Consider the following 13,343-nt stretch of genomic DNA (forward strand, 5'->3'; position numbering starts at 1 on the left):
AAAGCATGGTACATTCATGTGGCTTTATTTTTGCCTGTTGCAATCAACTTGCTGGCACGGAGTATATCGGCTTGTTGAGACTTGGGATACATCTGCAGATTCATACTCTTGGTGCTGCAACAATCTGCATTTTTGTTTTTCTAAAGGTTAAACATTTTTGTTTTTATCTTAATGCAGTACCTGCATTAAAGTAAAAAAAAAAAGTCCCACAAGTTGTATTATCGTGCCCCCCCCCCCACCTCTCCTTTATACTTACCCGAGTCCTCGATCCAGCACTGTGCGTGTCTACAGTGGCGCTGATCTCCCTCTCTCCTCACAGGCTCAGAGACAGCAGAGGGAACCACTGGCTTTTGCTGTCAACAATCAAATCCTGTGAGGAGGGAGCAGGAGGTAGGGCAAAGCTGTGCGTCAATGGACACACACAGCCCAGCTGGGAAGCAACCCTTAATAACTTCTTTCACTTTGCTTCACACAGTTGTGCAGCTGACACAGAGCATTTATTATCAGCCATTTGTTTTTAATAAGAGTTGTTCTCTGTTGTTTCAACATATGTTTTTTTTTTTGCATGTGAAGGCTCTCTTAGCCTCTGGAATGCAAAATGTGTCTTCATACAATTCGTGGCCTTTTTTTTCAAAGTATACACTATAATCAACCTATATCATTGCAGGTACTTATATACGTTCCAATAGCGGTCATCTGAAATTATTCCTTTGTCCCATCCAAAATCTTGCAATGTGTTACTAAATTGAATCAGTGGCTAGACCTGTGCTAAATGACTGATTTTACACTTTATAGAAATATAATAATTTAACATTTCAATCAGATGTGGAGATATGTCATTTCCTCCTTGTGTGATTGGCTCACTGAGTTTCCCAGAAGTCTGCACTAAGACACAATTTAGATTTTAGGCATGCTCTGCAACAAAAATGTAGTACTACCAAAAGGGTTAATCAATTCTGAAAGTGATGCAGACAATTCCTCATTAGAATGCTGCAAGTGCATCAGCTGATTATAAATGAAAAAGTCACTTATGTTCAGATTCACTCTCCAGACAGCAAAACAGCTTTTTTCAAAGCAGAAATAGATAGGAATCCGCAACAAAGTTTTTTAAAATCCCTGTAATGTACATTTATTATCTAGAGGGGATTGATTTTTTTCTCAACAAAAGTGAAGTTACTTTTTAAGTATCTTTCAGTAAAATTGTAATATATTAACAGATAAAAGTTACAAGAGTGCCGACTATGCCCACCCTTTCCGCCCCCTCCTCCATTCATAGAAGCTGTACTATAGCTTCCATCAATGAAAAGAGGTCTATGAATGGAGGATGAGCTGATGAATTACAGATCCACCGCCTCCATTCATAAAACACTCCTCACAGAGTGTGGATTCACACATGGGTGGGGTGAACTGATATATAGTGCAGCTTCTATGAATGGAGGAGGGGGTGGAGAGGGTGGGCATAGTCAGCCCTCTAGATGAGTGCCCGCGACAGGTCAGAGCAATCATGTTAACCCCTGAAGCACTGTAAAATTACAGCAAGGAGGGTATGGAAGTTGGCAGAGGACTTCAGATATCAACTAGGAGATTAGTCAGCAGTGCAAGGGACTCTTCTCATTTATTGAAAAGACTGTCCCTTATGCTGATTTAAAAAAAAAAAAAAAACTAAGCTCAGGCTTTAAACTGGCAATCCACCCAAAATGGATAATCGAGTTATGTCTGTCTTTTATAATGGCCACAAACAGACAAAATTAACTTGCCTGAGAAAACTAAAAAGGTATCACCTGTAAACATGTGACCATGGTTTGCTTAGATATTCCCTCAATCTATAAATTTGTTGGTAAATTGGTGATCTTACTAAAGAAAAAAATTACAATAAAAAGGCACCTTTAGAAATGTTTAATCATGGCAATCTACAAACAGAGAATTACTGCAGACTTTTTATTCTTTGCACACATTTTATTCTTTTGCATTCTTTGGGGTGGGGTACGACTTAAAGTGGAACTTCCTTTTGGGGGAATAATGTAACATGACTTATTTCCAGCATGTAGAGTTGCATGCTGATGTGACTTTTAGTGAAAGGGGGAAGGGTCCACTTTAAATTATTATTATAAATATTAAATTTGGCACGTGGTGACGCAATATCCGGCGTGGATGCCATCTTGCTACTCTAAAACGAACCCATGCAAACTACACCCATAGCATGAGGTTGAAATGCTTTTTTTCTGCTGATACCAAGCGAGTGGGCAACTTAGATGTCACTATTATGATCCACATGGGAGTTGGCTATATTATGGGCACGTGCACCTAAAGGAAACCTGAAGGTGATCTGAGATGGTAAACGCATGTTATTGAAGTGGCCTTTACTACTGCTTGGAAGGATACCACAAAGGGGAAACTGTTCGTGGAGGATCCAGTTGAGATCCCAAAAGCGGTTTGGCCCACTGGGTCATGGTAAGGAGGTAGTTCAGCCATTGTTTAGATTTATCACCAGTGGCTGTAATGCACATCCACAGCACCACCTGCATGTTTTAGAAAAATTAGTGGAACACTTGGCTTATATGCACATAATTTTGGACTTTTATATTCAATATTTTTTGGTTTTTCACTTATAAGTATATTTCACTATACTATTTTTAGACATTATTTTGGGATTTATTCAGTGGGGAGGAGGTTGTGATTTCTAGGTATTGTGCATTTTTTGGAGTTTGTTTTTTGTCACTGAGAACTATTCACTTTATATAGGAGGAATATCCCCCAGTGCAGGGATTCACTTGTATGTGGCACTTGTTTTGTTTGCTTTTTAGGCTGTGTTCAGCCACTGATCCCAATTAGGGATTTGGGTATTAGTTAGCACTTTGTGTGTGTGTTTACCACATTGGGTCCAATTAGGACCAAGTTTTTTTTTTTTATTATTTTCACAAGTTTTCAGGTCACTTTAAGATCCCAGAGGGGATCAGGTAACTACATATTTATGTATCACCATTTATATTTTTCTATTTATCATTTTTTATTATTCATTATATATATATATATATATATATATATATATATATGCGCGCTACACCATTTTTTTAAATATATGTTTAGCACCATTCACTTATAGGTATTAAGTTGAGGGTGTTAGCAGCCATTTTTTACTTATTTTCCACTCCATAGCGCAGGAGGTTTATATTAATATCTTTAAATTATTGAAGCTGCTAAATCCGCATTACAGATCGCCAACTAGCATTTCTGAGAGTTGGTCCTGTTCACGGTACCATGGTATCGCCATAATTTATCCAGTTCAGGCTTTAAATGTGCTTCTAGCAGACAGTGACCCATCAAACCACATCTTACTCTGGAACATTGCTGAATAATAAACAAACAGCAGCTATGACGATGCAATGCAACATCTCTGTTTATGTACAATATGAACACAATTAATGAACCATATATTTTTCAGTATCTGCAAACAGATATTTTTTGTACATGGATTCGTCAACTGATTTACCATTTTAGAAACACACTGCAACAAAAACACTGCTAAAATGTTTGCAAACCTATTTTTTTTTATTGAAAACTCAATTCTTTCTAAGTGAATACAATAAAGGAAGAGTCTGCTAATCTCAACCTGTTTTAATTATATTTCATGTTTATTAATTGTCTGTACCGTTTACTCTGCACCACAAGCACTCCGATCCACTTAGGCAAGGATGGACACTCGGCCAACCAGCCTCCTGGGTTACACGGCACAAATTCCAAGAGGCTTCAGAGTGCTCTCCTCATAGTTTGCCAGTGCATGTATGTACAATGATGCTTCAGCAGCCATATTTGATTTGGGAATCAACTGCCAATGATCACACATACAGCTCCAAGATAGTCTGCTGGCATACACACATGTGCAGTGATGCCTCAGGTGCCATCTTTGATTTGGGAGCAAGCTCCCACTTCCAAAACACTGGTGCTCAAATCTAAGATGGCGGTGTGGAAGAATAAAAAGGCAAGAAGTCTCTGGATTATAGGAAGACAGTGCTGGACTCCATGGGCTGGTAAGGTGTTTTTGCTGTTGTGGAGGCCGACGTTAACAAAACAAAAAAAAAAAAAAAAAAAAAAAAAAAACACAATTTAATTGCCCCAGTTATATATATGAGAAAAAGGGACCATAGATTTTAAGTAGGGATGCACTGCTGTATCTGCTACTGAAACTTATCAGCCGAAAATAGGGCTTTGCCGGTGGAAACCGGAAAAAAAAAAAAAAGTGCTGATAATGGCATGCTGCACCCCACAGACTTCAATGCAAAATCATGTCCTAATGACTTCAAAGCATAAACGCCCTCTAGTGACTTAAATACAAAACAGCGTCCCATAGACTTCAAAGCAAAAACGCCAGCCACATTCATAATTAAAAAAAAAAAAAAAAATTAAAAACGGTCCATTTCAGTTTTCGGCCAATATATTAAATGATGTGGAAATTGCTGGTGCCATATAAATAACAATCACCACATATAAAGTCCAGTGAAAACCTTTCTCCATTATACTCTAAAATCACTGATGATCTATTCCCCTTCCCGGCCAGTAAACTTCCTCATGTGACAACAAACTTTAACTGTACCCACCTTAGTGAGTCACCTTCCTGGCTTATGAATGATGCTACTGATGTCTTTTCTGCTCCTAGAAATAGTTTCCATGCAACCCTCTAAATAATATTTAAAAGTCCCCAATCGCCTAAAGCTTACAATTTCACATAAACACCCCACACAAATGCATGATTTCTTACAAACTGGAAAACTTAGAAAGAAAAAGTGGGAATTTTACCAATGTCACACGCTAATCACATTCCAGGAACATGTTACATCATCATCATCTTCACACACGGAGCTCTGGAGCGCCACCCAGCCTGCAATCTTCACTCCCCATTCACACTCAGTGTTTTGCAAGTCAAAGAAAACAAATCAAATCCCATATTCCAACATCGTCCCTGTGAGTGGTCGGGCATCTGTAGTCTGAAAAGGTGCATGAGCTGCAGTGGAAGCAGAATGGGGCATTTTTGGTAACAGTGACCACAATAGGAACGCTTGGTGTTCAGGTGCTCCCCTAATAAAAGCCTATGAGCTCCATTCTGCCCCATAGAAGCTCCTATATGACACTTCATCCCTAAAAATGCTCAAAAAAGCCTCCAAATGAGGGCTTAGGAGAGAAGATATAATCACACATGGCATCACTGCTACATGCTGAGATATTGTCAATGACAGCACAGCTTACTCCAGATCCATAGAAGTGTGTATAAATAAAAGCTCAATATCAGACAACATCTCGACTCTCCATCTACGGATTGTACATGTATACATAAAACGGCATCATCAGCTTCAGGACAGCAGGCTCCCACCTTGTGGGGTCCATACACATGCAGATCTGGTGTCCCAATCTCTATGGGCAGTACGTTTATATACTTGCTGATCATTTACATGCAGCCAAGAAAACACCAGAGTTCTTTTCAGATCTACACACACACACACCAATCTGATTGTACAATCTCCCTTAGATCTACCAACAACTATGTAGTGCAAGGGCCACCTGACTGGAGACGGATCGATTAGAATACAGTTTAGGTAGGTCCTCAGTTTTAGAACATCTAAAGCTATACTAGTACAGAGATTGTATGATCAGATTATAATGTGTATGGTGACCCCCTATTGCCGGTTCACATCTATGCACTGCATTATAGGCACTTTTTACCAGTTTGTTTTATTTATATTTTGTTTTATTAAAGAATATATAAACCCAACATTTCATATTCCTGATATGTGCCTGCTGTTCCATGTACCTCCTTTGTGTGAAATCCCTGGTGTTCAGTCCCTCCGCTTTCCTATTAAAAACTGACCACACTAGGCATGAGTGCACAGCATGGTCAGTTCTCTAGATGTAGTGGGAACTCAGCCTGCTCTCTTCCAATGATTTGTCCTGACACACCCCCTTCTGCACAGCCATTCACTGGGAAGATCAGTGTGCTGCAGTTTCTCCTCATCCACCTCTCTGAACTCCTGCTGCAGCTGAGAACAGAGGGATGTGATCACTTAAAAAAATGGGAAAAAGGTATTTCTAATATTTTTTGTTATATCTATACACAACTGTTTTGCCTTTCATCTCTAATCCCAAATGGGTTGATTCAGAAGGTGAGGGTTCCATATACTTCCAGGGAAAGAGTTACATCCATACAAGCAGTATTGACCCAGTATTGGTTCAGACAGAATGCAGGGGAAGAAATGTAAAATGTAGGAAGTAGAAGAGACGCTTGTATGACATAGAAATGCAGAGCATTGCAAATAAATAGTTATCAAAAAAATTATTAGAATCAAAAAGAAAAGAGAAAAAATACCAAAATGAAAGAAGAAAATATTCAGTGCACATTGCAGAATAGTTCACACAATAAATGACTGAAAAGAATGATGTCCTCTGCTTGGTTTATGAACTAGAAGTTATGGTAGGTGGGGGGTAGTCATGTTCAAGGGACCATTATCACCATAGTGGTTGTGAACAAAGCACATCCCTTTATAGTGTGTACTCACTGTGTGGGTCTAACTTCAGAGCACTAAGTGTCATTTCTGTATGCCTCCTCTGCTATGTGCAAAAATCACTTCTGACAAGTTTTCCTGACACCAAGAAAAAATGGTGACGGGAGAGATCTCCAGCACACAGCCTGTGATTGACAGCCTCAGCTCTGTTCCTGTGTTCTGTATGGAGGGGGGGGGGTTCCCTTCCCTCCAACCAGCTCTCGGAGCTCTCCAGTGTGTAATGTCAGTTCCCCACTCTCTGAAAGCTGAGACAAGCTTTATAAATGCAGCACTTTGAGCAGATGTAAAGAAGAGAACACTGCAGTACAGGTACAACCTATGTCGGAGGATCTATTTTATCTCCATGAGGCCAGTCACTTCACTGGGTACATGGGAGGGTTTACATCCACTTTAAGTTATGTGATCGGTACATCAGCGGCATCATGGCCGCCCTACCACACGCCCCCACCCCACGTTTTCGGTGTGTCACCATTGAACTCTATGAAACACACATTTCATGAAGTGCATTACAGATGCAGCAAGCTGCTCTATCACACACACAGCTGTGATCGGGTCCTGTGCTCACCATACACGACACAATCTGATTGCACAACCTCATTCAGATCTCCCATCAAGTATGTAGTAGAGGAGCCGGTGTGATCGGACAGTGTAGGGAGCTCCTCATGTCCCATGGTTGATCGTACAATCAGATATTCACGTGTATGGGGAGCCTGACACTGGAACTTCCCCGGACTGGACAGACTCCAGGCGGTCTCTTCCAATGACTGTGTGGAGGGGACAGTGCAGTCTGTGCAGTCCTCCCCCATTCCTCACCCTCCGCTCACCATCGATGTCTCCCAGGGTCAGCTCATCCCCCAGCTCCGTTAGGGTCTCCATGTTCTCCATGCTCAGCTCGCCTGTTTCCATACGGGAGCTGGAAGGCCGGCAGAACACACGCCCCCCTCTGGGAGCCGCTCCTTCCTCCCGGTTCCTGTCACACTCTCCGACTCAGCGACCTGTCACTAACCAACCAGGCGCCATGTTCCCCCAGCACCGCCCAAAACCAGCCATGACGTCATGGAGTTGCGAGCCAAGCCTCGCTCTGGATTCTAGGAGCTCAGCGAATCGCAGCATCGAAAATGGGATTTTAGGGGTTTCCCACTCCCTCCGCTCTGAACACGCCCATGTGCATGAGGGAAGCCCCGCCCATACTCTTGTAATAGCGCGTGCTGGTTGTTTTGTTGTCAATGAGACCAGGTCCCGTCGTCCAATGGCAGCGCTTGGCATGCTGTGGTGTGATACGACGTCAGAGATCAGGGGATATGAATTTGCATACGAGACTGCCTCTGCATAGGAAAGCCCAGCTCCGCCCACAGCACACGGCGGGCTGACAGCTGGAGTTAACCTGTTGTGGGCGAGCTGTGCGGGTCTCTGCCCTGAGCTGTACGACCACCATCCCATCATCACCTATCATTAGTCGATCGGCTATCACAATATTTCATGCTGAAGTTCACCTTGTTCTTTGCCGACGCCTATGTACTAATCAATACCAGCGCCCGCTGCTGTGTGTATAGGACAGAACAAGGACGGCTCAGGGCCACTTGGGGGGGGGGGGGGGGGGTCAGTCCACAGGATCTACCCTCAGCTACAGACCGCCATGTAATAAAGGATCCTAATTGGCTCCATAAGCTTCGGGGTCATTAGACGTGCAGAACAGAAACATTCATTGCACAGCGCTGAGCGAACTGTTGGCGCTTTATAAATACTGTATAATAATAATAATTGCGTTTCGGATTGATTCATTAAGTTCATTTTTTTTATTAATTTCAGGTACTTATATAGGGCCATCAATTTCTGCAGCACTTTACATATAGATTACATCAGTCCCTAACCCTCAAGGGGTGTACAATTTAAGGTCCCTAACTCACATTCATGTATACACAACCTACCAGCATGTCTTTGGAGTGTGGAAGGAAACCGGAGTACCTGGAGGAAACCCACGCAGGCACAGGGAGAACATGCAATCTCCACCGAGGTGGTGCTGTGGTTGGGATTCGAACCACCGACCCTAGTACTGCCAGGCTAACCATTTAGCCACTGAGTTTCCAATATATCTGTATAAATATCAGGTTGTTGCATTTGTAACTACATTCGTTTAGTGTTGTTTTATTTGTTTTCAACCGGATTAGAATTTTTCCTAATAGATTCAAAGTATTCAAATCGAGAATATCAAATTGATCCAAATTCATTGTGAAGAATAGCTGATTCTATTCTATTTGAATTTTGGAAGACAGACGGTCTTTCTCTTCTATTTTTTTTCTATTCTGTTTTATTCTCTATTCCATTTTTATCTTCTTTTCTAGTCCATTCTTTTATTTTCTATTCTTTTATTCTTTTTCAAATTTCAGAAGACCCCCATACTTAAAAAAAAAAGTCCTCACTGGAGCCCACCAATCTTAGCAACCTAACACCCATCTTCTTACTCCCTTTTGCCTCCAAACTCCTTGAACGTCTAGTCTACAACCGGCTGAGCTGCCACCTCATTGAGATTAACCTTCTCAATCCCCTTCAGTCTGGATTTCACCCACAGCACTCCACGGAAACTGCTCTCCTAAAACTCACAAACAACTTACTAACCACTAAATCGAATGGTCACTATTTTGTACTCTTGCTCTTGGGCCTCTCCGCTGCCTTTGACACAGTTGACCACACCTTCCTCCTCAAAAAAACTCTATTTACTTAGTCTCTGTGACTGTACTCTCCATGGGTTCAAATCTTACCCATCTCACCGCACCTTCAGTGTCACTTACAACTCTACTTCTTCCTCTCCTACTCCTCTTATTGTTGGGGTCCCCCAGTGTTCTGTCCTTGGACCTCTCCTATTCTCAATCTACACTTCTTCATTGGGTCAGCTGATAACTGACGGTTATATTCTTTCTTTTCTGTTCTATTCTTTTCTATTCTGTTTTTTTCTATTCTTTTCAAATTTCAGAAGATAGCTATATTTGAATTTTATTCTATTCAAATTCTAATTTTGAGAGATGGCTATATTAGATTTTATTCTATTTTTTTGTTCTATTCTTTTTTTATTCCTTTATTTTCTATTCTTTTTGAATTTCGGAAGACAGCTATATTCGAACACTAATAATCTCAGTCACTGAAGAAATTTAGCAATAGTCAGCAATGTGTTTACAGTGTGAATTTGTTCTCGAATTGTCGCTTTAGCGGTCCTGTGCCGTGAACCACCAGGACCCTTCCTTATCTTCCTTATCCATTTCTCCCTTTTTTTTTTTTTTTCTTCTCATCCTTTTGTATTGTGCTGGTTATGGACCCTTGCAATACTACATAGCTGCCAGACTTTTTCGGGCTCAGAAAATTGCTGAATCAGTATTTTACTTTCTATAGTTAAACAACATTTTGTATGCCGTTTTCATGTTCAACTTATAGTTTGTGTTGATGAAACATTGTCTCTCTTATGCTAATCATAATTGTAAATTGCTTTACATCTCTAAGGCTGGCCATACACTATACAATTTTCTGTCCAATTTCTGCCCAATTTTCTCTAGATTTACCTTCAACTATGTAGTACAAAGGCCTGCCTAATTGGATACAATTGAAAGGGTTGTTTAGGTTTAACCTCATATTATATGTGTTTTGGAAAATCTAAAGCCAAATTCTCAAAAAAATTGTATAATGCATGGCCAGCCTACCTTTTATATGATGGAGCCATTTGTTTTGTTTACTTCTATTAATCAGTGCATTTCTCCATTTCTTGCTTTTATTTGAGGAACCACACATTCATTTGACTTGTATTTCTCCCATGCAGGCCATAGATGGTACGAAATTTGTCACTTTTTTAGTTCGATAAACAAAATATCGGTCGGTCTTAGATCCGACGTAACCACCAATGATTACAAAACTCGGTAGATTAAGCCGTGACAATCCTAACCTCTAACAGGAAATTATGTCATTTTGTGACCTTTGTATGCAATGTAAACTTCTTATTTTATATTTTAAAAAAGATAGTTTTTTTTAAATTTTCTATTTTGCATACAAAATATTAAAATGCGATTTTGGCTACTGCCAAAATGCATTAATAAAGCAGTGTTGCTGTAAAACTATATGACTGTTAATATTTTTTAGACATAAGCTATAATGCATAAAGTTTAATCAATGTTGATAATGGACATATATTCGTTCTTTTGTAGGGTACTTTATGAACAGTGCAATAACCATAGCGGATACATGTTCTGTACATGAAACACAAAGCTATTAACACAGGAGAACATGCAATAATGTTTTTGTTTACATTCTAGAACTTTTGACAGGTTGTCCCGGAAACGAAATTTCGTACGCAAAAGACTTCTTTTCTTTCCAGGTCACTACACATGCGCATTACATTTTGGTCAAAACGATCGTACGGTTTGACCACCAATGCGCTGATAAATCGGTCGTTTTAAGAAAATTTCCCAACGTGAACGATAATCCAAACGAGGAAAAAATACGAAAAACGGGCGATGAACTAAGCCATACACGGTACGGAAATCGGACGATTTTTCCGTCGGGCGAAAAATCGGCCAGTTTTTTACCCCTCTATGGCCTGCATAACTCTGGACTTGTTTGTATGTTAGAATGCTAGTGTCAATAAACATCATTGTAAAAGAATTTGTTTTCGAGTTTCATTTTCAAATTAGTTTCAAATTTGATTTGATCCCAAATAATTATTTCAGAAGAAATTTTGTTTTATTTTGAATTCGTTGTAATTTGTTACTACTGTATTGTAATTTGGAAATTCACATACATCTGAATCTCCGAATAAGGACAATTTCAATTTGGAACGAAACAAACCACACATGTCTAGTGCTGATAGGTTGTGCTATAACAGAAACCTTCCATCTATAGGCTAAACATTGAGATAAAAGAAAGTTGCTGAGGGAATGGAGGCCATCTGTCTGCTACAGGCAGGAGGAAGTACTTCTTGCTGCACTCAGTGATCAGTCCCTCAGACTGTACAGTGTAACACAAGGCACCTGATCTGTGTGAGGTGTGCACACAAAGCCGAGAAGAGAAGAAGGTCACTCCACAGGTATGATTGTGATGCTCAGACATTGACAGATGTTGCTCCCTGACAACCCCATATCCTGTAGAAGTGTCATTTGTAGTAGTAAGAATACTTCTAAATATGAGTCTCACACAACTGGAGGTTTCTGGGATCAGCAAACAGCCCAAGTAGAAGCTGCTGAATGGGACATCCCTCTGGAAATAGGAGTTGGAGGAACTAGATTACAGGCCTCAGTTCCTTCCGGGGCTATGGACAAGTAACCCCTAGAAATAGTCTGGGAATATGGGAGACCTGTGGTAGCGGGACTGTCTCCAGAGCAGTTTTTAAAAGGCAAACTCGATCCAAAGTGAAGCCATGCCTTGTACACTTCCAAACCATAGCCGGCTATGCTGATCAGGGTCACAGGCAGCCTAGGGGGACCTGGTCACTTTATGCAGCCAGTGGAACCCACTGGAGCCTGGGTTCATCAAAGCTGAAATTCGAAGGCAGCAAAGCAGGACACTTCTTTCCTCAACAGCCAAAACGTGGGAAAGGAGCATGGAGCCCACACAATACTCCTAATTGCAGAAGACTTCAGCATTGAGTTGGCTCAGGCTTAACCACCACTTCAGGAAAATGGCGGGAAGCTGAAAAAAATAGAGCCCTGCTGATTAAAGTGGAACTAAACTCATCAATTTAACGGTTTCAAGACAAAGTTTCTGTTAGGGATCCGGGTATGACCAGAAATGTGTGGACTGACACAGGGAAGTAGTAGGCTTCAGGAACACAGGCATAGTCAGGCTGGAGAGGTGGAATGGTCAGGCAGGCCGTAAGGTACTGTCAGGTGCCGCCTGGCAGTGTCTCTAGCAGCCCACAGCACGGTTTTCCTCAGGGCGCGGGGTCTAAGTCCCAGCCTGCTATTCACCAGGGCCCCTGATGGTGGGGATGGACTTGGTGCAGACTGGAACCAGGTCGCGACCCCTGAGTGCGTCCGGCTGTGGTAGAGTACTGGCAGGGGAATGCAGGAACGGAGTCTGATGGGAAGAGGCAGGCAGCCTTACTAAAGGTGATCCGTGCGGGATGGATGGATCGTCGGGTGAAGTAAGCGTAGTCAGACAGGCTGGCTCGGTATCGTGCTGGCAGCGTGGTACAGGAGGAGGAGCAAGCAGAGAATGGTCGGGGTCACAAGCCAGGTTCAGCAGGTAGCGGGCAGCGCGGTACCAAGGGTCAGGCAGAAGGATGGTCAGGCAAGCCAGGGGTTTAACAAGAGACGGTCAGCAGAGGTCAGGATCAAAGCAGGGTCAGCAACGAGGCAGGAACACAGGATACCAGGTACAGGGGCTCATGGGAAACATACACCAAGGCCCTGATCACAGGCCTGGTCATTCCTTAAATACACCTCCTGCAATCAGCCCCAGGTGCTGGCTGACTACAGGAGTGAACTTCTGGCTGCTGAGAGCACCCGCTGGTCAGCCCTGGTACTGCAGCCCACACGACAGGTGAGTCCCACCACCAGTGCTGAGTCCATTCCTGACAGTTACATTACCGGCATGCCAGGAATGTTATCCATCACAGTTGCTTGTGTTCTCAACCAAACTGTCAAACCATCAAATGGTTGGTGTCATAACTGATCACATGTGCAGCATCATGGCAGGTGCAGATAAAACAAACCCTGCTTAGCTTCCGAGATCTGACAAGATTGGGTGCATTCAGGGTGATGTGGCCATGGGTGGCTAAGTGTGCTTAGACCAAAGAGATATTGTAACCCCTCA

The 13,343-nt window shown here is 41.9% G+C and overlaps 1 protein-coding gene across 1 annotated transcript in view; it reads right to left on the reverse strand.

Annotated features, from left to right (window-relative positions):
- The window catches only part of SREBF2 (sterol regulatory element binding transcription factor 2), a 62,818-nt gene extending 55,253 nt beyond the window's left edge, over nucleotides 1–7,565 (reverse strand). Inside the window, exon 1 of the mRNA XM_089687707.1 lies at nucleotides 7,376–7,565. Within this exon, the coding sequence (XP_089543833.1) occupies nucleotides 7,376–7,457 (82 nt within the window). The 5' untranslated portion in view covers nucleotides 7,458–7,565. The remainder of the gene's footprint in view (nucleotides 1–7,375) is intronic.
- Between the last annotated feature and the right edge of the window lie 5,778 nt (nucleotides 7,566–13,343).

This window comes from Staurois parvus, unplaced genomic scaffold (genome assembly GCF_062004578.1).
Source record: "Staurois parvus isolate SC_StPar_1 unplaced genomic scaffold, SC_StPar_1.0 ptg000436l, whole genome shotgun sequence".
Taxonomy (NCBI): Eukaryota; Metazoa; Chordata; class Amphibia; order Anura; family Ranidae; genus Staurois; species Staurois parvus.